The 26,211-nt window shown below is 40.9% G+C and overlaps 1 protein-coding gene across 3 annotated transcripts in view; it reads right to left on the reverse strand.

Annotated features, from left to right (window-relative positions):
• Positions 1-26,211, reverse strand: part of ACVR1 (activin A receptor type 1) — a 133,339-nt gene that overhangs the window by 54,114 nt on the left and 53,014 nt on the right. For all 3 annotated transcript variants that reach the window (XM_053918688.1, XM_053918687.1, XM_024579821.3), the window contains one exon: positions 7,610-7,683. In XM_053918688.1, coding sequence (XP_053774663.1) covers positions 7,610-7,676 — 67 coding nt within the window. In that variant the 5' untranslated portion in view covers positions 7,677-7,683. The remainder of the gene's footprint in view (positions 1-7,609; positions 7,684-26,211) is intronic.

The raw sequence follows: 26,211 nt of genomic DNA on the forward strand, positions 1-26,211 counted from the left end.
CTGGGTTTTTCTTTTCATTCAAACTGACTTGGTGTAGGGGCCGTAATTCAGAACGGAAAACAACTGCAGCAAAAAAAAAAACTCTTAAAAACAGGTGAATTTCACCACGCCCTCCCCAAGAGGAATTTCTCACTCTTCCTCCTATTCCTTCTCTCCTTCCCACATCCCCAAAACACTCACATCCTAGGAAATGCCATGCTCTGCCGTAACCCGTAACAGAGAATTAGATGTGGCATTACCGTGGATCCGGGAAACACCCCAGTCTGCAGGGCTCACACTCGGCTGACTACACTCAGGTGGCAGCTGCTCCAGTGTCAGGACCGCGGCTGAGCAGGTACAAATGTACACTTCCCTCTTCCTGTCAAATCACTAACTTCGAGAGAGAGGATGGTCAGGCTACACAAAGTTATGACAAAACAAAAGGTTCTAGGCCAGCTTCCTTGGAAAATACACAGGTTAATTGACAAAGCTTTCACCTGAGGGCAGCTGGGATTTCTGGGCAAGGAGCTCTTTGGAGAAGACTGGAGTGATCTTTTTTAAACTATAGTGCAATCAGTCTAGTGGTTCGAGACAAGATTTCTTATTTCCTGTTAAATGAAATAAAACTGAATAGAATAAAAAAAGAAGAAATAGGAGAGTACACTGAACAAAGTAAGAGTAATTACTATTCATGCAAGTTTAGTTTTACACATGCGCAGGTACGTCTTTAAATGCAGATGCAGGGGGCCTAACTCCACAATGCGTCTTACAGCGAGTCACAGTGAGAAGTCTGGGAGCCACCCTGCCCCGTGCCTTACCCTGTTTGGGAACTGACATGAGATCCGAGTAATTACGACTACTTCGTATAATCATTATCTGTGGAATTTTGCCTAAGGTCAGGCTGAACTGCAGGGGGAAGTTCTGGAGGACAGTTAGCAGTGTTTTGAAAGTTACAAATTAATTTTCAAATATCTTTTGTTTTCCTTGCTGTTTATTTCTATTCAGGAGTTAAAGTTGCTTAAAGAGTTACTGAACCCAATTCGTGTGTGTGTGTCTATGTGTGTGTGTGTGAGAGAGAGAGACAGACAGACAGACAGAGTGTATATAGGCTTCCCCACAACAAAAAACAATTTTCAAACACCTGCAAAGGGTCTGAGAATTCATCTCAATTCTGACTCTGTTGACCCCAGAGACAGAATGAGATTCCACAGGTAAAGGGCTCAGTCCCACAAGACCACCTTCCATTTCAGATGCCAATCTCAAGCCCAGGTTGGTTCCTGTGTTTCTGACCAACTGGTTATACATTAGAGATTTCCCAGACCCCCTACTTGGGTTCCATTTATTTGCTAGAATAGCTCACAGAACTCAGGAAAACCTGTTTACTCACTAGATTACCAATTTATTACAAAGGATATTAAAGATATGAATCAATAGCTAGATGAAAATGTACACAGGAAAAGGTGCCAAATGAAGGAGCGTCTGTCCTCCTGGAGCCTAGGGCCCACCACGGTGGCACACAGACACATTCTAGTTCCCCAACACAGAAAGTCTCCAAAAAGGGACCAACAAACTGTCCTGTCTGGGTTTTTACGGAGGCTTCGTTACAGTCATTGACTGCGGGCAACTGGTTCAACCTCCATTTCCCTCTTCCTTCCTAGGGAACCAGGGAGTGAAACCAAAACTTCCGATACTCTAACCACCAGGTTGGCTCCTCCCCCTTAGGTGGGGGGGCGGGGGGCATCTAAAAATTGGCTCATTAACAAAACAAGAAATGCCATCATTGCTCTCATCACTTAGGAAATTCTGAGGGGTTTGAGATCTGTGTAGGAACACCAAACATATCTGAGAAATATACTCTGGTCATCAGAATGATTATAAATCACAGTATCAGAGCTGCCTGTATGGCATTCCCGCAAATCTCCTGCTTCACTAGTTTTTCCAAGCAAAGATGGCATCCACCCTCTACCCCTTGAAACCTATCTTTATAAAAGCAAAGCTTAGCAGCTATTGCTCTGCCCACTCACTGCTGACCAGAAGGAAATCATTTAATGAGCTAGGGTCTTGGATATTTTTTCTCTTCTGTTCAATACCTGACTTTGATTGAAATTTTAGAGTCCTATCCACACCCCACTGCTACTCCCCCTTATATAAACACGCAGTGAACGTGAACATTTTCTAAGATCCACTGGAAAAAAAAAACTGGATGTGGCTTTAGTTTAACTACCCACAGAAGAAATAAACATTACCCCAAAAGGGAAGCTAAAGGAAGCTTTGTCACAGCTTATCTTGCATCAAATAATACATCATTATTCTATTAGATAAGAAAACGTGACTATAAAGAGGCAGTATCTTGCCCTGGCCAGTATAGCTCAGTTGGTCAGAGCATCGGCCCGTAAGGAAAGGTTGTGTATTTGATTCCTGGTCATAGGGCAAAGTCCCAAACAAAAGAGCTTCTGTCCTCCTGGAGTTTAGGGCCCCCCATGTTTATGGGTTCGATCCCCAGGCCGGGCGCAGGTGTGTGCGACCTACAATCTGGATGCATACGACCCCTCGGTCCCAGCACAGATCCCCAGTCTGGGTGCACAGGGAGGCAAACAACTGATGCTTCTTTCACATCGATGTTTCTCTCTCTCTCCCTTCCTGACTCTCTCTAAAAAAGCAAATAAAGGGGGGGAAAAAAAAGCCCTCCAGTGAGGATTAAACAGAAAAAGAAACAGCAGTATCTTTCAAAAGTACAGCTTCATTAGGTATTTACATTTTAGGTCCTGGTGGTGGTAAATAGTGGTCAATAGCTCAGTGCATCTCAATTATCTCCCCAAAGTCTCATTTGATCATGTGTCCATGGAAAATATTTTGTTCTAAACAAAAGGGATAAATTAAGCGTAACGAGAAATGAGAGCAACAAACTTAATACTGAGACATTTTTCTTACATTCACTCACCCCTTCAAGAACTTCCTGAATTTTCAAAAATGAGAAATTCAAAGAAAGGCTTATTCTATTCTTCCCCCACCAGGGGCAAAGAGGGGCACCTTTGTGCCCCTAACAAAAAATCTATTGAAGTTATCCCGTCCTTCCCACATTGGGTCACTGAGCTGGAAAGTCTGAATGGTGGTAGCTCTGGAAATTGTAAAATCAAGTCAACCCGGAATATAATGTAGCAATCTTCTCTAGAACAGCCCAAAATCTCTTGCTTAAAACTCTGCAAAGTCCGGCCTTCCTCGCAGTAATAAAATCGAACTATAGCTTACAAACTTAATAAAATGTGGGTCATCTTAGCTTGAGATATTTCTGAAGAAGCAATGTTGCATTTTAAGTATCTGTGCCATGACCAACACCTGCAAATGCTCCCGGGGACAAAGGGAAAGCCAAACATGGAAGCTCTGGAACAGAAATGAACTTCTCCCAGGTGGCATAATAACAGTATTAGAGCATGATTAGTCTTATTAATGGGAAGGAAAAGGAAGGATATACGGGTAATTAGGACTCAAGTGCTCTTCTGTGTGAGAGCAAATAAAACTCTTCCTGCAGCTAGAGTTGTACATATAATGAGCATGAAAAATGAATACTGTGGCATGAGAGACAAGAGGAAAACCACAAGCCCAGGTGAAGCAGCCTCCCCTCACTTGCTATTACAAGATCTCATCTCAGCCTTTCCAACAGACTGGATTCAGTGGGATTCTAACACGCACCAGCTATAATGTGAATATGGGATGGAGCTAATTCAGGGGACCAGAAAAATGCAAAAATTTGAAGAAGACTGGTAATGGTTGAAACCCCTGAACACTATTCCTCAAAGTATATTATACCTTTTGTTGGCTGTATAGCCTTAAAGTAAGAATTTTAACCAATTCAAAAGCACATCCCAGAAACCTCTATCATTAGGGTAATCATGGGGATTATGCAAGACAATACATACAAAGCAATTAGCCCAACATTTGGCACATAGGAACCACTCCCTAAATACTACCCCTAATCATCAAAGAGGTAGTTATAGTATGCAGTGTTTTCCAAACTTACTTGGTCTTTTTTGCCCCAGAGCATTTAGGATTCCACAGAACTTGAGGAGTGTTCTAAAGAACACCAGACTAGCCAAATTCTACCAAAATTATTGTTAGGGCCTATTTGAAATGATAAAACTATTTCTACTTAATGTTTGAGACATTTGGGAGTAATCAGAAGAGAAAAGGGAAAAAGCTTGTTTTATTTTTTGTTTGTTTTTTAATGGACTAAGAAGAATAACCACCACACAACATATATTAGAACAGAATTTCTATGACTTTCTTATTTACACCCCAAGAATGCTGTCGGCCCCAGTGAAGCACAATAAATAAGGTGCCGTGGCTGCTCTGCAAACTCAAACAGATGTCTGTTTCCTTTTAAACCTGGTAGTTGAAAGCTCTTCACTAGACATTGGGGCTTTTATAAAGAGTTTACTTATCTGCCCTATTATTTACATCTTTTGGTTCAGTATTTTGTACTTAACATTTGCTTTATGATTCTGTTGAGTATATTACAGTGTATTACAATTAGGGGTTCTCAGTGGCTTTTTAAAAAAAGTTCCTAGTAAATATATAAAAACAAAGAGTCTTTTCATAGAATATGCTTTTGACAGTTAACAAGGAGTTGAGTCATGGAGGGAAGACAGGACTAAGGCAACTGCCATTGCGATTAGAGCAGCTAGGTTGTAGCACTCACTGGGCATTCTGTTTAAAAAAAAAAAAAAAAAAAAAAAGCTATGGCAACACAAGAATGATGTGTTCTTTTCCTTGCTTGTAAACATCCTACTGGTGGTGGTATACTCAATAGCAAAACCTTCCTGGCAATCTTGCTCCACTTCAGCCAGACTAACTTGTTTCATTATGTATCTTTACTGTGGCAATAAGAAGATAGTTGCTGGATTCTTTGGGCAATTTAAGAGCTAAAAACAAGAAAAATCAACCAAAGGAATGGTTGTTAATATTCCTCCACAAATGCTTTGTTTTCTTCTCTTTTCCCCATTCCTTCTCCACGTTTTTTTTCTATTCGTACTACATTTCTACCTCAATTTCTTCTCCACACTCTTCTTTCTATTGAGACTATACTACAGGACCACCCATGATATCAAGTGAAACCCGAAGGAATTTCTTAGTAACACACAGAACTAACACTGTACCTAGAAAAAGGCATGTAATTTGGAGGGACTTTATACCATGACATTCTTTAGATTTTGTTACAGTGATCATAGTGCTTAGTAATTAAAAAGAAGAGGAAGAATTCTAGACACTTGCCTGTTATGTCCCCATTGTCAAATGTCCCTAGGAAGGTCATATCCACTAGCGGAGAACTACTGTTAACCCATCAAATCTTTCCAGCCCATTTCCTCTCATTAATTCCTTCAACTTAGGACCCAACCTCTTTTCTGGTTAAATATCTCTAATTCCTTTAAATTTGCCATGTAGAATCTTTACTTTATATCCTCTTGGCACTCACTTTCATCACTGCTATATTACTGGAATGTTTTTAACAAAATTGCTTACAGCAGAGCCTACACTCTAGACACCTAAATAAACACACTGTCCAACAGAAGTTTAATGTAAGCCACATTATGTAATTCACATAATGCAATATTACTGGGTAACATAAGAGAAAACCTAGATGACCTTGCGTATGGCAATAATTTTTTAGAGGCACAACCCATGAAAGAAATAATTAATAAGATAGACTTCATTAAAATTAAAAACTTTGCTCTGTGAAAGACAATGTCAAGAGAATGAGAAGGCAAGCCACAGACTAAGGGAAAATATACCCAAAAGACACATCTGATACAGGACTATTACCCAAAAAATACAAAAAACCCTCAAAATTCAAAAATAAGAAAACCACCAACCCAATTAAAAAATGAGCCAAAGACCTTAACAGACACCTCATAAAAAGATATACAGATTGGCAAATTAATATATGAAAAGATGTCCCGCATCATGTCATCAGGGAAGTACAATTAGAGCCCCAATGAGACACCACTACGCACCCATCAGAATGGCGGAAATTCAGATCACTGACAATGCCAAATCGTGGTGGGGACGTGGAGCCACTAGAACTCTCATTCACTGCTGGTGGGAATGCAGAATGGGACCGCTGCTTTCAAAGACAGTATGTAATGTCTTACAAAACTAAACATTCACGACCATCCAATCTAGCATCACAATCCTTGGTGTTTACCCAAAGGAGCTGAAAACTTTGTCCAAACAAAAATGTGCACACGAATGTTTATAGCAACTTTATTCATAATTGCCAAAACCTGGAAGCAACCAAGATGTTCCTTTAGTAGGTCAGCAGATAAACTGTGGTATATCCAGACAATGGAATGTTATTCAGTGCTAAGAAGAAATAAGTATGAAAATATATGGAGGAATGTTAAATGCATATCAGCAGAGTAAAGAAGCCAATCTGAAAAGACTACACACTGCACGATTCCAATGACATAACATTCTGGAAAGGCAAAACAATAGAGGCAGTAAAAAGATCAGTGGTTGCTAACGATTAAGGGTGGCGGGGGAAAGGGATGAACAACAGGCGAAGCACAGAAAATTTTCAGAGTGGTGAAATACTTTGTATGATACCAATACTCTGTAATGATAGATATATACATGTGATAATATACATCTGTGCAAACCCATGGAATGTACAACACCAAGAGTGAACCCTCATGCAGACTGTGGACTCTGGGTGATTCTGATGAGCCGATGGAGGTTCCTCAATTACAACAAATGCACCAGTCTGGTGCCAGGTATTAATAATGGGGGAGACTATGCATGTGGGACGAAAGAGGGCATGGAAAATCTCTGTACTTTCCTTTTGATCTGCTGCGAACCTAACAAAAGGCTTAAAAAATAGTCATAGTAAAGGGAGGGAGGGAAGAAAGGAGTATTAAGTCTGACAGGACTAAGAACCAACTTGTTCACACTAAGCCAAACCATACACAGTACAATCGTGCACCACTCAAGGATAGGGACACATTCTGAGAAACCCATCCTTACGTGATTTCGTCACTGTGCACACATCACAGAGTGCAGTCACATACACCTGGATGGTACAGCCTACTACACACCCAGGCTACACAGTTGGCCTGTTGCTCCCGGGCTACAAGCCTGTACACCATGTCGCTATACAAACCAACATGAGATGAAGTCAAGCGCAAGAGAAAATGATGCAATCAAGAGACGTGGTAAGTGCGAGATGCATGAGGCTGCTGTCAGTGGAGTATGGCACACCGTTTTATAGCAAACTTTTTTTAATAAGTAGGAAGAGTATACTCTAAAATAATGATAAGAAAATATAGTAAATACATAAGCCAGTAGCATAGTGTCATTTATTATCATTATCAAGAATTGCGTACTATCCACAATTGTGTGTGCAAACTTTCATACAACTGGCAGTGCAGGAGGCTTACACCAACATCTCCACAAACATGTGAGCAACGTGTTGTGCTGTGACCTTACAATGGCTATGACGTCACTAGGTGACAGGCATGTTTCATCTTCATTGTAACCTTGTGGAACCCCACAGTGTGCTACCCGTCCTTCACCAAAGCGCTACTGCGTGGCCCCAACTGTACACTTGTCCTGCTCCAAACAGCTGCGCGCCTCTTACCTTCCATACTTGGGGAAGGGAAAGCAATCATCATCAGCAGAGGAAGAATCATCACTCCATCTACCATTGTACAACTGCGGAGGAAAAAAATAAGATATAAGTAAGACAAAAAATTTAACTACAGGATGACAAGTTAAATTAAGCCTACCATTTTCAAACTGCCATTCAAGGCCTTTCTTACAAATCCCCCTCACATATGTTGCCTTATTTCTTAGTATATTTAAACATATACCCTTTACATGGATCTAAACAAATCATCTTAAGAAGTTAATCAGATGTACCTCCTGCTGGTGGTGACTCTAAGGTGACTTTCTCTGAGTCCACCCTCTTGCAAAGGCTCAATGGGACAGGACAACTCAGCTGTATAAGGCTAGGCATTCCCACAGGATTTTAAGTTTGAATTTTATCTTATCCTCCTGAATGCAGAATTGGCACTAAATTAAAAACTCTGAGAAGCATGAATAGATGGCTCCTACAATATGATAAAGATTAAGTGGCTGAATCATTCAAGCCAAATTATTATGTTTGAGTCTTACTTTTTCTCCTTGCTCTTCATACAGCCTGAAAGGGGAGGGAAAACCCTACAATGTATCCCTCAGTTACGGCAAAACAACGCCTTCCTGAGTTAACCTCAAGTGTAACAGAGGACAGACACAACCACGACAGGAAGACATCATGTGAATGTGTAACATATGAAACTACAACGGAGAAAAAATAAGATACTGGCAAAAATAAAAACTTTCAAGTTGATAGTACCCTGAAACTACAGCGGCAAAATGTCAATCTTCTGAATTAAAAGACTACAATAGAGAACTTTTCCATTTGAATAATCTTGAAAAATTTCAGGAATATGATGCCGGGTTGGCTTTACAAATTCGTTATTACGAGAAATAATTTTAGAAAATTAAACCTTTGTCCAGTGATTTTATGCATGGTAAAATAAAGAAGAAAACTGGTCAAGTTCTTTAATGAATAGGTTGGTGCGCTATCCTAATTTTACAGCTTCCAAGCAAAGAACAAAAGCCTATTGCTACATAAGCGGTTTAGAGCGGACACCTTCTGATTCACATTCTTAACATCAAATTTTGAGGTAGCGGTGGTTCCAACTGCCTCAAATGCCTTGAGCTTCCTCCTCCACCCCTAGGCTACCCAACTGCCTCTTCCTGTCATTCATGATCTAGCTCAAGAGGCAAACACATGGTGAAACACGTTTCCATCAGCAGTGATTTCAAACCCCCAGCACTGGTCTAACACCACTCATAATCAATTATTTGTCTATGTTGGTCTCCAGCACTAGCCCACTTGTCTCCAAATGGGGTACGTGTAGCCAATGGTCATGCAAGACAATTCACTGACTTATAGGACGAATATACAAAAACTTTTTTGTATAAAAAATGTCTTCACCCTGGCCAATGTAGCTCAGTTTGTTGGAGCATTGTCCCATAGACTGAAAGGTCATGAGTTCAATTCCCAATCAGGGCACATCCCCAGGTTGCAAGTTCGATCCCAGGTCAAGGCGCGTAAGAGATGGCAACCAATTGATGTTTCTCACTTACTTCGATATCTGTCTGTCTGTCTGTCTCTCTCTCACTCTCTCTTTCCCTCCTTCCCCCACTCCCTCCTAGCCTCCCTCTGTAAAAGCAATGAAAAAGTGTCCTCAGGTGAGGATTAAAAATATAAATAAATAAATAAATAAATAATGTTTTCATCTAACAGAGCCATAAATAGTTTGAGCCTTTAAATAGTCTCTGTCTCAATTCCTTATGACAGTCCAGTAAGAAGAGGTATCTTTCAGAAAAAGTGGGAGATACAGTGTGAAAGTGTGGAGAGAACACCCATGTACTGGACTTTTAAGGTTCCATTTAAGTAGAATTACAGATTGCACTGGCTAGTTAAAATGAAATGAGCCCTCCCCCAAATGCAAGTGCTCTGAAACCATTTTAAAAACTACAGATTAAATGTTATTAATAAAAGCACCAGAGAAGAGTAAGAATATATGGAGCTGACTTCTCTATCCTTACTGGTTCTTTGTTAGTCAATTTACTAGAAAAAACAATTAAAGTTTAGGTGAATTGGACATAAAGAAGGCTCCCCGATTTCAAAATTCAAAAATACTTCAAAAATTGATTTGCACCCAGTATCGCAGACAATAACCATTATTCCGAGTGAACCGAAATGCTAATCGATGTCATTAGCAGTCCCTTAAATTTCTCTTCTTTAATCTTTTAAAAATTTCTATTGTATAATACACAGCTTTTATTTTATATAAAACTTATAACCAACATACATATTGAAGGTGCATACTCAAAAAACTTTTTAACTTGCGGGACATGTTTTCAAAAGCTTTTGAAAACTACTGGAATATCTGTCTTATCTTTGATTTCCAGTCCTTTCTTCCTTCCTTCTATGACTACTGAGAGACTACTATGTACTAGCCATTAAAAACTTAAAGTAATAAAGATATAAAACATGATCCTTACTATCATTAAGCTTACTGTCTATGGTGGTAATCAAATAATCATCCAAAAGACTGCCTGCATAATTAAAAACAGCATTAAATGTTAGGGGGAAAAAACATGGTTAAACAAGACTGCCAAGTAAACAACTTGAGAGTTCCTGAAGGGTGGAGGAGCTTCCCTGGGGAGGTTATATCTAAATAAGAACCAGAAAGATGACTAGGAGGTACTAGCAAAAGAATAAGTGTGTGTGAGTGTGTGTGTGGGTGGGTGAGAGGGTGAGAGAGAGCGAGCAAGAGAGTGAGTTGGGGTGGGCAGCACCCTGTGGTGAAGACAGAGTGGCATTTAAGAAAAAAGGCACAGCTTCTCAGTTTTCATAGAGGCCCTGTGGTCAGGACAAGCAAAGTGTGTCCTCATGACTTAAGACATATTCAGAAAGAAATGAAAAACCAGTCTAGGACACAGAGAACCTAGAGAAAATAGTTATGAAGAGGAGAAAACCGAAGAAGGCTAGAGAGGGTAGGCCAGGGTTAGAACCTCAGTAAGATAGGGGATGGGGAGAATGGGGGGAAAGGTACAGGGAATAAGAAGCATAATTGGTGGGCACAACGTAGACAGGCAGAAGTTAAGGATAGTGTAAGAAATAGAGAAGCCAAAGAACTTACATGTACAACCCATGGATATGAACTAAGGGAGGAGGAATGCTGGAGGGGGGTGGGGGGCGGCATGCAGGGCAGAGGGGGAGATAAAGGGAAAAAAAAAATGGGACAACTGTAATAGCATAATCAATAAAATGTACTTTTAAAAAAAGTGAAAAAAGAAAAGGACCTCAATAAAACACAGTAAGTCCTCTACTCCCCTCTCTATATTCATTGCCCTCAAGACCCCTTACCCTTAGTTCTCACAGCTGGCCCCTCCAAACCCCATCTTCCCAGGCACTGTATCAGCCAGCTTCCTGCCTATCTCAGGGCCTTTGTATACAAGATGATCCCCATGATTGAGACCTTCATTCGGGACACAACCAGGCAAATTCCTACTCAATCTTCAAGTCTCAAATGCTGCTTCCTTCTAGAAGCTTGCCTAGACCCTCATATGCCCTCATTACACTCTCATTAACACTTTGTTAATTTTCATTCATAGCACTTATAATTAATAATTACTTAGTCATACCTGTGTGTAATTTTCAACATCTTCTTGCCTCAGTAGACTGTAAACTCAATGGTAGCAAAATCTATTTTGTTCATTTGACACCAGAGCCAAGTAGGTGCACATTTAAAACGTGTTGAATTTGAATTTCCCCTGAATTAGTCATCTTAATTTAAGCTTAAATTCTAAAAACTTATCAATCTCTTCCAGCTTTCTCCTACACACAAGTACATACACACCTGCTAAGAAATAACAATATTAAGACATTTACCATTTCTGTAACATTAATGTATAGAATTTCATCAAAGTAATAGTACAAGTTAGCAGTTAACAAGCTTCAAACTTTAAAATCAAGAATCCTTTCACTATTAAAAAAAAAATCTGAAAAAAAATGACCACTGACTTTTTTCCTGTTACAAAGCCAAGAAAAGCTCATGCCTCCAAATATCCCTTAATGGATCATACCTGTACAAACAAAATTAAAATATTAAGTTAGGCTCATGAATAGAAAACAAAAAAAAAGTTATAAATTCTGTCCCCCAAGCTAATCTACTGTTTATAGACAGACAGCTCAAAATCTGCCAAAAATCTTGGGGAAAAAAATCACCATTGCTTCCTGGTTGCCATTTTGTTCATGATCTGGAGTGTCTGCCGACCTGTCAATTCAGCTATTAAATACAGTGCCTCCAAAAGGAAAGGGAAAAAAGAATGTAGAAAGAATATTCTGGAATGAATTTCATTATATATTAATTATTAAAAAATATTAATATGCTAACATCCCAAATTTATGCCCCAATGATCTATATCTAATTTTAAAATATACTAAAAAGAAAATATTGTCAACTGACTTCTAGTCGAGATGGCAGTAGACAGACACGGCTCACCTCCTCACACAACCACATCAAAATTACAACTAAATTATAAAAACAACCAACACTCAGAACTGTCAGAAATCGAGTTTAAAGGAACTCTGACAACTACGGAATTAAGGAAACCACATCCATCCATACTGGTAGGAGGGGCAGAGACATGGAACAGGCTGGTCCCACATCCATGTGCGGTGTATAATTCGGGAAGGATAATTCAGAAGCCCTCCCCACACCAGGCCCCCCAGCCCAGGGTTCCAGTGCCAGGAAGATAAGTCCCCATATATTCTGGTTGCAAAACCCAGCAGGGATTGACTCAGTAGAAGAAACTCCTGAAGTCCCAAGAAGTTCCTCTTAAAGAACCCACGCATGGACTCACCTACTCAGATTTACCACTTCCAGCATAGCAGCTTGAAAGGCACCAGTGACACACAGGGAGAAACCTGAAGTGTCTGGCATCAAGGCAAGAGCTGGGGACAGCTTTCTTCTAGATAGAAATGCTGGCACAGGCCAAGTCCCTTTTCTGAACCCTCCGCCTACAGAGCCACAGAGCCAGCAAGCAGGTACCACATCTGAGACTCTATCACCCTAACACTGTTTGCCCCATTCTGGAGATCCTCTGAGGTTCTGTTCCACCCAACTTACAGCTGTTAACAAGGGCTTTTCCATATGAATGGCTGGTCCTGGCCATTGCTTCAAAACTTTCTAAATCATTTCAAACAAGCAACAGACAGTCTCAGTAAGCTGCACCTCTTGCTAAGTGGCACAAGGCCCAGCACTAGGAGCAGCCAGCCTAAATTCACAGTTTAGGTTTGCCTGGGAATCTCCAAGCCCAGAACAAGTAGCAGCCATCTCAGATTGCTTTACAGCTCATGCAGGGTAGGCCTGGGCAGAACACAGGTGAGGGCTGACATTGGCCTGAACCACCCCAAACACAAGGGCCTGTGTACCCAGTGGACAGTTACAGACTACATCAGAGCACCAACTTCCCCTGCACAGCTGATCCTCATGGGGGCAGAGGTTGGTGGTCAGTGGTCACACCAGACCTTGCAGCTGACTGGCCTGGATAAATCCCTCCCATTGACCTGCCAACAGCAACCAAGGCTCAACTATAAGAGGAGGGTGTACCCAGATGACACAAAAGGCACACCTCTAGTACCCAGCTTGGGTGATAGGGGAGGCTGTGCCACTGGACCCTACGGGACACACCTACTACATGAGGCCACACTACCAAGACATGAAGTCAAAGCAGCTTTCCCTAATACATAGAAACAAACACAGGGAGGCTGCCAAAACAAAGAGACAAAGAAACATGGCCTAAATGAAAGGATAGTTCAAAACTCCAGAAAAAGAGCTAAACAAAATGGAGATAAGCAATCTATCAGATGCAGAGTTCAAAACACTGCTTATCAGGATACTCAAGGAACTCAATGAGGATCTCAACATAAAAAGGCATAAAAAAGGTCCAGTTAGAAATGAAGGATACACTAATTAAAATAAAGAACAATTTACAGGGAAACAACAGTAAAGTGGATAAAGCCAAGAATCAAATCAATGACTTGGAACATTAAGGAAGCAAAAAACAAGCAATAAGAACAACAAGAAGAAAAAAGAATCCAAAAAAATGAGGATAGTGTAAAAAGCCTCTAGGACAACTTCGAGTGTTCCAACATTCACATCATAGGGGTGCCAGAAGGAGAAGAAAAAGAGTAAAATATTGGAAATCTATTTGAAAAAATAATGAAGGAAAACTTCCCTAATCTGGTGAAGGAAATACACGTGCAAGTCCAGGAAGTACAGACAGTCCCAATTATGATGGATGTAAAGAGGCCCACTCCAAAACACATCATAATTAAAATGCCAAAGGTTAAATATAAAGAGAAATCTTAAAAGCAGCAAGAGAAAAACAGTTAGGTACCTACGGGAGAGTTCCCATTACACTGTCAGCCAATTTCTCAAAAGAAACTTTGCAGGCTAGAAGGAATTAACAAGAAATATTCAAAGTCACAAAAAGCGGGGATATACAGCCAAGATTTCTCTACCAAGTAAAGCTATCATTTAGAATCAAAGGGCAGATAAAGAGACTCCCAGACAAGAAAAAACTAAAGGAGTTCATCATCACTAAACCATTATTATATGAAATGTTAACAGGACTTATTTTAGAAAAAGATCAAAACTATGAATAATAAAATGAGAATAAATGTATATCTATCAACAGTTGTATCTGAAAAACAAACTCATCAAACAAGAAGAACAGAGACAGCATCATGGATATGGAGAGCATTTTAATGGTTGCAAGATGGGAGGGGGATTTAGCAGAGTGGGTGAAGAGGTGAGGGGATTAAGAATTACAAATTGGTAATTACAGAATAGTCACGGGAACGTAAGGTATAGTACAGGCAATGGAGTAGTCCAAGAACTTAATATGCATGACCCATGGACAGGTACAATGGTGGGGGATTGCCTGAGGGAGTTGGGGTGCTGGGTAGAGGGAGCAAATAGGGAACAACTGGGATAACTGTAATAGCATAACAATAATATAATTTAAAATAAATAAATAAAACTGATTTTCAAAAAAAGAAAATATTGTTTTTAAAAGTAAATTTCCCAGCCCTGGCTGGTGTGGCTCAGTGGATTAAGCACCAGTCTGCGAAGCAAAGGGTCATCAGTTCGATTCCCAGTTAAGACACATCCCTGGGTTGCAGACCAGGTCCTCAGTAGGGGGCTCGCAAGGGGCAACCACACATTGATGTTTCTTTCCCTCTCTTTCTCTCGCCCTTCCCTTCTCTCTAAAAATAAATAAATAAAATCTTTTTTTAAAGTAAATTTTCCATTCCCCTGATGTCAAGTATTTTGGCTAAGGAATTTCAGAAGGGGTTTGGCAAAAAGGAGGTACTGGTAGTGGAAAAAGAGAGTGGCAATATTCCAACAGTTTCAGGGATGCTCTACTCCAGTGGTTTTCAAGGTTTGTGGTCTCAGAATATTTTTATATGTTGAAAAGTATCCAAGCCCCTAAGGAGCTACCTTCTACAGGCTATATCTACCCACATTTACTCTATTAGAAACTAAAACAGAGAAGTAACATGCTACCTTATTTTTTATAAATTAAAAAAGGAACTACACCCCCCCAAAAAAAAACAACAGTGAGAAAAGTGGCATTGGTTTGCATTTTCGTGAATCTCTATCATGTTTATTAGCCTTGAAAGCAACTGGATTCTCACAGATGATTCTACATTCAATCTGTTATAACATGTTGCACTGGTTGAAGGTCATACAGCAAACCCAGCCTTGAACATGTATGTCCCTAGGAGACAGAGGACCTCGTGGGACCCCTGCGAAAGTCATGGAAGCCTCACCTGGATCACACTTTGAGAACCACTGCCTCATTCCTTACGTGATCAGTCCTCCTACCACAGAGGTAAGACAGACCAGGTATTTTAGACTGAGCATTAATCCACTACCTGGCAAAAATGCTACTGCTGTTCCATAGGTTCAGAAATCTAACTAGCCTCTCCAACATAAAGAAGTCAACAAAATATATGGTCAAGAAGGCGTTAGATGTTTTTAATGTAAGAATAACATTTTATGTACACAACTAAGTATTTTTTGAATGAGACACAAACCTGTGATACGAAGGTACTCAACTGGTCATCTCGTTCAGGATCAACCAAATCCTCATGCAATGTTCTAAGGCCAACATCCCTAACTGAAAAATCACAGGCCACCGGGGAATTACAGAATATTACCTGAGGAGCTCAGAGCACGAATTTTTGCCAGCAGTGTACACCGTCTCCTTTCTGTTGTTGAATAAGGACCTCTAACTCTAGGAACTTATCTAACACTTCAAATCTAAGGACCTCTCGACTTAACTAAGGTACCTCTTCAAGTCAGTACCATATTGTACAATGTCTCAGGACTACACTTTTGGGAGATAACAGTATTCCCATAATATTCTACTAAAAACAGCATGTCAACAGGGCAAAACGGAACTGCTTCCCAAATCCTATGGTACTTTTCAAACTCCATTTATAGATCAGACTGATACCCAGTTAAGGAGCTAGCATTTAGCTCAATTGCTAACATGTAAGGGCTTGAAACCAAGCCTGCTACTTCTTCAGCTCATCACAATTTTACAGCTGGGTAAGGCCACACATACACTGCAATACACACCCATAAAAAAAAGTCACAAAGCATTCTGTCATGGGCCCCAAAATAATCCCGAGTATAGTGCACTTCTACAGACGACTTTTAGGACCTATTAAGCAATATAGTTGATAATCTACTTCAAGAATAAAGGCTATTTCTAAAAGCTAGATTTACGCACAGCGTACAACTTGTTATCCATAATATTGAAGATGAAGAAAAAGTTGTAAAATGAGCCCTATGTTTGTTTCCCATCATAAAATTCTACAAAATGTTCATTTGTCAGGGCAGGTGACCTAAACTCATTTGGTCTGTCCATTCGTTCAACATATAATTCAATTAGTCCCTACTCGTTCAACAGAGGTTTTGTTGATACTTTTATGGATTCGGCCTCTCACAGTCTCCCAACTGGAAAGCGGCCTGGAAGGCAGACTGCACACTCACGCGTCCATGCTTTGAACGGCACCGTCCAGTTAAAGCCACTCACCGTTGCTGGGGTTGTCACTACTCTTCCAAGAGCTTTTTCTTTTTATCTCTTTATACAGTCTATGCTACGCCTTCAGTAAGGGGAAAAAAACCTCAGTCTCTTTAATATAAATGGTGAAGGCAAAGAAAAAGAGAGTAATTCTGCTTCCCTTTTTGACAAAAATTACATCATTATCATCCAAACAGGAGTGGCACTTACTAACCAGCCACGAACTATGCTTAGGGATCACATCATGTGTGTTACCTCATCAGTCTCTCCCCCGAACACTCTAAAGTATATACTCACATTCGTCCCATTTCACAGACTTTTAAAAATCTATTTTTCAATGAGTAGAGTTTTCACTGAGTGGGGAGAAGCCATCAGAGTTCAGGTCTTAACCAACCACCACTCTCACCCTTCGTTAAACTAGTCTTCCATCGTTTAGCTGCTTTTGTCTGCTTTTGTCGTCCTGAACATTTTAGCTAAGCCTCAACACATTCTGCACTTTAACCACCCTGATTTTCATCTTAGAAACAATCTGTACTCATGGTTATTTGGACCACTTTTCAATCATGCCCTCTTTCCATTTCTCTAAAGTCAACATAAATTTCATGTGCTCTGTAACCTCAGATTTCCCGCCCTGACCCTGCAAAAAGATACTGATGTGGGAAAAAAATAAGCTACCTTGACAATACATCAACTGATTTCTATTTCACATCTCCCATTCCACTTCTCAGTTCTCTTGTAACGCACATCTCAAAATAAAAACAGAAATGTGTGTCAGGCACGTTTTGGAACAAAGTTAGACACAGTAAGACAAATTCTAGACATAAAGCTTTGAAGGAAGGCATACTTACAACAACCACGTCCAAGTTGGACAAAAATCAGCCATTAAATGAGAATACTTGTGCCTCTTCTATGCTCAAAAGGCAGAGAGAGAAAGCAAGGGCAGCTCGCCTCACACTACCTGGGCCTTAACACGGGTGAAAATGACATGGGCTGTCAGTAATAGCTGCAAAGAAAGGCTAAACCGAAGCCATCATACCATATAAGTTAAGTCAGGGTCTTTTCTCCAGTTCACAAATGACCTGTGAAATATTTTTAACACCACGCTCTGTCTGAACTGGCAATGTGCAAGTTGCCAGGGCTTGGTTTTATATAGACTTCACTGCTGCTGGAGGGTTTCTGGTGGGTGTTGCTTTCAGAATATTAGCATGTAATTTGATCTTTCATGATAGATGAATACAAATGGCTTCTTGGACAAGTCCTATAGAACTGAAACCCAGCCCCTGGATCAGTTCATCCTGTAGTTAGAGGAAATAATTACAGGTTATTTCAGGAAAGAAAGGGTTTTGACTGAGTTATACTACGAACATTCCAGCTGTAACAGATGGACCGAAGATAGGGTTTGGAAAAGAGGGGGAAAGACCAATTTCATCTGTTAGAGGTTGGAGGAAGATCAGGCTTAATTGAATGAAAGTAAATTGAAAAGTTTGTTAGGCTACATGTAAGAACCAATGAATCCCACGAAGTTTCATTTCATCGTCTACAGAGTGAAAACTGACTTTACTACAACACTACCAGATACACAGATAATAACTACACCAAGCTTCTGAGATTCCAATGTTTTGGTCACCCAGTCCATGCCTTACTGGTATCTCAACACTAGGTTTTATTTCGACACGCCTGACTACATGGAAACTACCCCTTATTTTCCATTTAATTCCCTCAGTATCAAATAGCCATGGCTCTCCTGCTTTGTTTCAACTGATAGGACCCCATCATCAACCAGCTGTTTTGTTATATTGACCTAAGCAACTCAGGGCTCACTTATCGCCCTCCAGTATGTGCCTGGAACAAATTTTTTTAACCTACTGGTAGGAAGGAACCTGTTATTCCCCCCACAAAACTCCTAGACATGTAACTGTAGAGTCCACCTAAAATCCCTTCCTCCCCAAGTCCTCAGTTAGAAGCTGTCTCAGCCTGCTAGCTCATCTGTCACTAGGCCTGACCTTCCCCTTCAACCAAACAGTGCAGACCTTCCTACCCCTCCCATTACCAGACAAACGGTGTTCCAGGCACCTACCATCTAACACGACTGTCCCAACTCTACGTCTACTATAATTAATCTATAGTAATTTGAAGGGGGGTGAATACGAAAGGGATGTCAGCACCAGGGAGATCTGTGTGTGTGTGTGTGTGTGTGTGTGTCTCCTCCTGCCCCTCACCACCTCTCTCTTTTTAAATGGGAGACACTAGAGCATATTTCTGTGGAGGTGGAAAAAAGCAACCTAACCAGAGCCTCCCTTCTCACCCACACTCCGCTCCACACTCAAGCCCATTCCTGCCTCAGACCTCCCACCCTCGCCCTTGCATTGTTACCCATCTTCTCCATAGCACTTAACACTGTGTGAAATGTGTGGTTTGTTTGTTTGTTGACTGTTATGATGTTTCCCCTCTCCCACCCCATCTTCCTCCATGCACCAAAATAGAAGCAGCATGGGAGTAAGATCGCTGCCTAGCTCATGGCTACATACCCAGGCCTGGCACATACTGGGCACTCGATGTCAATTAAAACATTCATTTTAACTTCTTAGTCTATGCTACACTTTGGTTTGAGTAGAAAGAATAAGATGAGATTTTAGAAATTTTGCACTGCCTGGCAAGGAAATGACTTGGGGAAGGGTTACTCCATGTCCTCAATTTAATATAGTAGCAACCAGGTATTTGAGATAAATTAAAAGATATCATTTGTAACTTGGATTTCAGTTTTCAAAGGTGTCATCCAAGAGAAGCAGCCAAACAAAAAGACGGCTGGCAGACTCCGGGTATGCCAGACAACTCCCCGGAGGACAGCATCCCAGTTGGAAAGGACTCCTTGCATCTCTAGTTGCAGACACCGGCTGATGCGCCCACAGCCATCCCCGGTGACCTCGGAGACAGCCTCCGCAGCTTGAAAGTATACCTCCTCCAAGTCACAAATCGACACATTGCCTCCCTCTCCCCCAGTCTCCTGACAGTTATTGACGTTATTTGGAAAGCCATGATTCCACGCCGACTAGTAACCTTCAGAAAGAACTCCCAGGAAGTGTCAAAAGAAAAACAGATCTGGCTGATGGAAGCCAAAGACTCAATCAGAGATTCCAATTAGCAATTAATACAGCTGACGAAAAAGAAAATTGTACCATCTTCTGTATCGCATGTTATCTGCTCAGGAGGCTTAAAACAAAGGACTTACCCAATGAATTTAAAGAATGCTGAGTCAAGAACACTAGCCGTTCCAGAAAGGAACTCTTTCAAGGACCCTTTATCTATTTAAACAGAGCAGCACCAGCTACTATCGTCCTGTGCACAGCAATGATTCCAGGGAATTTTGTCTACCAAGTCACCATTAAACCTGTGTAGTTATTCACACCTTTATAAAGTTTCTCCAGGTGACATCTTCAATAGTAACTGAATCAACCTACTCTAACATAATGGAATAACTAATTAGCATTAATCTCTACAAATACTTTTCATAGTGGTCTTTGTCCCCTCCCCTCCTCCAACTAGAATGTGATTCATGGAATTCTCTCACAACTTAGCTTGAAATATGTGTTTGCCAGAGGAGCAGCAAAAGCAGAATCAGATAATTGTGGTATGACTCAACAAACGCACAGCTGTTCATTTAAATATATCCATCAAAAGTATAAATATGATCATGAGAAAGAAAATGAGCTGTGTACACAGGGTCAGCGCCCAGTTGAATGGGTTGGCATTGAAGTAACCGCAACAGAAAACAAGGAGGAGATGGGGAGACAAGGCGGGGGGCGGTTCTGTATGTGTGTCCAATAGAGAGAGACCAGAAAACTGCCGTGACCCAAAAACCACCCACCCCACCCCACCCCACCCCACCCCAACACTCACTGACCTACATAACAGTGGCAAGGTAAAAGTAAAAATAAACACGCTCTATAAGTGGGGAGAAAGAAACAAAATTTAGGAAATAGATGATGCTCGCAAGAGGCAGAAATCCTCGAAGGAAGAACGGCTAAATCAGATCTGTTTCTAAAAACAAAACTAAACAAAGACCCTGAGGCAGAGGACTGTGGAAAGAGCAGAATTCCCACCTCAGTCCTCTCTCCACAACCTTCCAAAGTGGTGATTATGAAATCATGAAAATAAGAGAATCCCTCCAATAGTCCCAAAGCTAATAACAGAAACGCCACCCTGTACCAGGCAACCCCCTTTAAAGGTTCTACAGATGTGAGAGCCACACTTGAACATGAAGAAAAGGAAACCGAAGAAGAGAAAACGGAGAACGTCGAGAGGAGCAGGGGGAGCACTGATTATGAAAAGTGCCTCCGTCCGCACTCCAGACCCCACCCCGCCCGCTTCTGCAGGAGGGCCATAGGCCCAGGCAGAACATGAGAAGCAGAGGCTATGAAAAGAATTCAAAATAGTAACAAACAAAAAGAATCAAAAATCAAGTTCTTCCCCAAAAATAATCTCTCAGGGTCGAGTGGGAGGCTTACGTTCATGTTTAGCCTGACTACTCAGTCATCCTGCATGGAGACCATTCACATTCTCCATGTTTACAGGTAAACCTGTCTTATGTTATTATAAGCAACAACTATTTCAACAACCACCACCTCCCTCCTCCCATATCCACCTTCATCCTTTCACAGAACACTTTCTAGAAAGAGCAATCTATACAGCTCCCTCCATCTCCTCCCTCTCCTCCATCCTGTCCATCACTGAAGCACCTCCTCCAGCCAAGGTCCTAATTCACTGTAGACCTAACGGTATCCTTCAGGTTCACAGGCAAGCTTCCTCAAAACTCTGATTCCCAAGCCTCACGCCTAGAGATATAGATTCGATTGACTGGGGGTGAGGCTTAGGCATCTCCCAGTATCACAGCCCCTCAGTAATTCAGGTGATGCTGAAAATGCCAAGGGCAATCTCACTCATCCATTCTGCAGGGCGGCGGTGCTGATAACCCCCTTCTTCTCAGCGTTCTTCCCTGGCTGGGATTCAGAGGCTCTACTCTCCCTGGTGTCTACATTTAGGGTTCAAAACTTCTCAGTGTCCTTGGATGGCAGTGTCCTCTTCTGCCACTCATCGCTTAAATCTGCTTCTCACTCAAGATGGTACCCAGTTTCTTAGCTTCAGAGCCACCAAGCTGAGACCAAACCCCCGGATGAAGAATGGAATCATCCATTCATTATCATTCCCCACCCCCTTATTATCTATTCCTTATTATCTCCTTCTCCAACCATATGTCCTTGTCTTTTCACTGTTTATAAAATTGATTTTTTTAAATGTTATTCCAAGAATTTCAAGTTACATAGAAACAGAAGAAGTATATAATGAACCCTATTTCTGACCTCTCAGTTTCAAAAATAAACAACATCCTATCACACTGTTACAAAAATGAGCCATCTTATTTCCTCTACTCTGTCCATTTTCTCCTGGGGTATTTTTTTCTTTAAGGTTTTATTTATTTATTTTTAGAGACAGGGGAAGGAAGAGAGAAAGAAAGGGAGAGAAACATCAGTGTGGCTACCCCCACAACCTAGGTATGCACCCCAACTGGGAATTGAACCGGCAGGCCCCTGGTTCGCAGTCCAGCACTCAATCCACTGAGCCAAGCCACACCACAGGCAGGGCTCTCCTGGGGTATTTTAACAAGAATCCCAGGTGTCACATCATTTCACCCACTAAGTGTCTAACAATTAAGAATTTTTTCTAAGCATAGATATAGAATCAACATCTCACCTAACAAAATTAAAAGTATTCCTCCTCCAAATATCTTCTAAAAGCTAGTCAGTGTTTAAATTTGCCCAATTTTCAACAACTATAAACATCGCCTCCTGCCAAAAATTGCAGGGAGAATGGAACAGCATATCAAAAAGAAATTGTTTTTATCGCTTTTCGGTTATCATAACTAGCAGTGTAGTGTAGAATTGCGGCAGTATTGAGAATACTGTGTATTCCATATGGAAGAAAGCAACTGAGTAACTAAGACATATCCGAGTTCTATCACCCCCTGCTGCTCCAGAGAATCCTCTGTGTGGGGGGGGATTAAGGAGATTCAAATGCAGTACAGAAAAAGTTAGGTAAGAACCTTATAGACGGAACTGGAACTGGAAATACCAGGACAAACTCATGAAGTATTTTATGTATATTTAACCTCTGTCATTAAAAAGCCTAGAAACAATGACCTGCCCGGAGCAGTGGACACTCCTGCTGCCCAACTGCAGTGTTAAGAGAAAACACTGAATTGAACTATATGGTTGCAATCACCAAATCCAGCCAGTGGGAAACTAGAGGCCAAAATGACTGGGTTCTTCAACACACTGTAAGGAAAGGAAGAGGCTGGAGGGAGAACCTGAAGTTTAAGAGACTTAAAGACAGAAAAAAGATGTGCAAGACTAAACTACAGCAGCTAGATATGTGCACACAGGTGGTAAAACCATAAAGAAAGGCAACAAAGCAGCTACTATGGAAGCCAGGACAGCGGTCACCCGCACGGGGAGCAAAGGGCTGTGGGAGGCAGGGGCGTGCCAACAGGCTGGGGAGGCTGCTCACGCTCTGCCTCTTGACTGCATGGCGGTCACAAACAACACTCACCTTGTAAGAATTTACCTAAGCTAGGTATGCTTTGTGTGCATGTCTGTATTTGTGTTTTACTTTACAATAAAAATGTAAAAGGAGAAGAAAATGGAATGTTTGTTTTGAAAAAGGTGCGTGTGCGCACACACACCCTCTGAGGAAGTAACAGCATTCCACACCGTGAACATGCAAAAATTTACCAGGTCTGTGTCACATATGTTCATGTAATAAACTTCTGAAATACCAAAACTTTTTAAAACTTCAAACGGGAAAGTTTTTCTTTCAAGTTCCAAGTTTATTACATTTTTAAAAAGAAATATGCAGTAGCCTCGAGTATTGAGTAAACTGCACGCACCGTCGTATGACACGACAGTCCTCCCTCTCTCCTCCTCCAATACACATTTCAGGCATCAAGGGTACAGAAAGACTGTACAGTCCAGATCAACGTTTCCAAAGCACTATGTCCCCTTACCAGCAAGTAAGAAAAGTTAATTTCATAAGGGCATGAACCCTTCTCCTCACAAAGTACATCCACACATTTACTCCAATCCCCATAATAATAGTAACAGGTTTTAAGGAGGAGGGAGTGGTGACTATATACAATTATTTTCAAGCTCATATAATTTTTTAAATCCCATGCAATAATAAACATAAAATTCTATAAAATGGAGCTCCCCCGATCAGAAAGAAAAAAATTCGTATCACACTCCAAGAGTTAAAAAACAGTGTGCTCCTGGAACACGCACAGGCACGGAGATCAACAGGAGTAAGTGGATATCCCCAAAAGAGGCCAAAATGTACATGAGAATTTATAAAACGGAAGAAATCAAGGAAGAAAAGTGGGGACTATTCAGTAAAATCAGAATGACTAGCCAATGGCAGACTGCTGATCTTCTACTACAATCCCCTCTTCACTTTTTCGCAGGCCCATGCGGACCAGCAGAGCCTGCAGGCCCCACCCTCCCTGACAGCTGGAAGTGCCCACATGACCAAGTTCTCACCAATGGAAGTAGAAATGACATGTGCAACTTCTGATCACTTAACCAGGGCTTTCTCCTCTGTCCTTCGCACTGAGAAAACCCAGAACATGTGGCAGCAAGCCGGCTATGATCATGCTGGTAACTCACTGACAATTAAAGGGACCTGTGAGTATGGGCTGTTCTGCTGACCTGCTTTGCTCCCACTGGGACTGTTAAGTGAGGAAAAACTCGACGCCTATATTCTTTGAACAAAGAATATTTCGGTCTCTTGGTTATTGCAGCTCAGCCTTCCCCTAATTAATAGAGCACCTAGAGAAAAATTAAGTTGGATTCAAACCTAACATTACAGATAGGGCAAAGATTTAAAATTAAAAACAAAACAAACAAAAAAAACCCCACATGACACTACCAGGAACCATGAGATAGGTTTTTAACTCTAGGAATGGAGAAGGTCTTTGAACTGTGATACAAAATCCTGAAGCCACAACAAGTTTGATTATATATCTATCTCTATAAATCTTTTTGGACATCTTTTATTAACTGTCTGTTCCACTAGAACGTAAGCTCCATGGGGCCAGAATTGGGATGTTTTCTTTGCTTACTGTATAGCCTGCTACCTAAAGCAAGTGCCAGAAGAGGCATTCCATAAGTATCTGTTGAATGAATGAACTGGTAAATTTAAGGATACAAAATTGTAAATAATCTGCTAAGCAAAATAATTTTTATACAGATGACCAAATATAAACATCACATATCACAAGAAGAAGGGGGGAGCGCTGATTTTGTTCATGTACAGCAGCTCCCATGAACTGACCGGACAACAGACAAACATAGGGGAAACAGAAGAGGAGACACCAATCACCTTTAAACTTAAGAAAAGATATTCTGTGTCAACCAAAGTAAGAGAAATGCAAACTGACGCTACCTTACCCTGTCATTTTTCACCTCTCCATCGGCAAAGAAGAAAACTATCGGTTTAACAACCCACACTGTGACGGGCACGGATGTGAGGAAGCACCGTTCTCATCCACTGCCGGGGAAACCTAAAACTTTGCAAGCTCTTTGACTGCAGCAACTTGGCGATATGTCTCTACAAAGTTAAAATGTGCATACCCTTTGAGCCAGCAATCCCTCAACTAGAAATGGACTTACAGATATGCTCGTCAACGTGTTTGAAATGATCTAAGTACTAGCTTATTCCCAATAGTCTTGTTACTGATAATAAAACAGAAACTGATCTATATGGCCTTCAATATAGTACCAGTTAAATAAATCAGTGTGTCTCTACAGTGGAATACTAGGCATCCATTTTAAAAGAATGCAGTATTAATTAGGAAGAAAAATCCAAGAAATAGTAGTTCAATGAAAAAAGGTACAAAACAGTGTATATCATTATTATTTGCGTAAAAAAAAAAGAAATTGCAATAATTTACAGGTTACATGCTGGTATATTACAAATGCCCTGCAATCTTTGGAAGAATACACAAGAAATTGGAAACAGTGGTTGCCTCCAGGAAGGGTAACTGGGTACTTGGGAGACTTATTTTTTTACTTTTTTTTCCCTTTCTTACAAATATTGATTTTATTACCTTCCTAAAAAATACTTTATAAAATAACGACAACACAAATATTCATTCCCAACCCTAGACATCTGAAAACTTCTCTGGTGATTCTGTCAACTACCCTGTGAAACTACTGAGTTGAACAATTTTTTTTTTAATCCTCACCCAAGGATATGTTTATGGATTTTTGGACAGAGAGAGAGGAAGGAGAAACATCAGTGCGCGAGAGAAACATCAATCAGTTGCCTCCTGCACACACCCTGCCTGGGGATCGAACCCACAACCTACATACGTGCCCTGACTGGGAATGAAACCTGCAACCTTTTTCGGTGTACAGGAAGACACACTCCAATCAACTGAGCCACCCAGCCACAATCTGAGCTGAACTA

This window comes from Desmodus rotundus, chromosome 2, assembly GCF_022682495.2.
Source record: "Desmodus rotundus isolate HL8 chromosome 2, HLdesRot8A.1, whole genome shotgun sequence".
In the NCBI taxonomy this organism is placed as follows: Eukaryota; Metazoa; Chordata; class Mammalia; order Chiroptera; family Phyllostomidae; genus Desmodus; species Desmodus rotundus.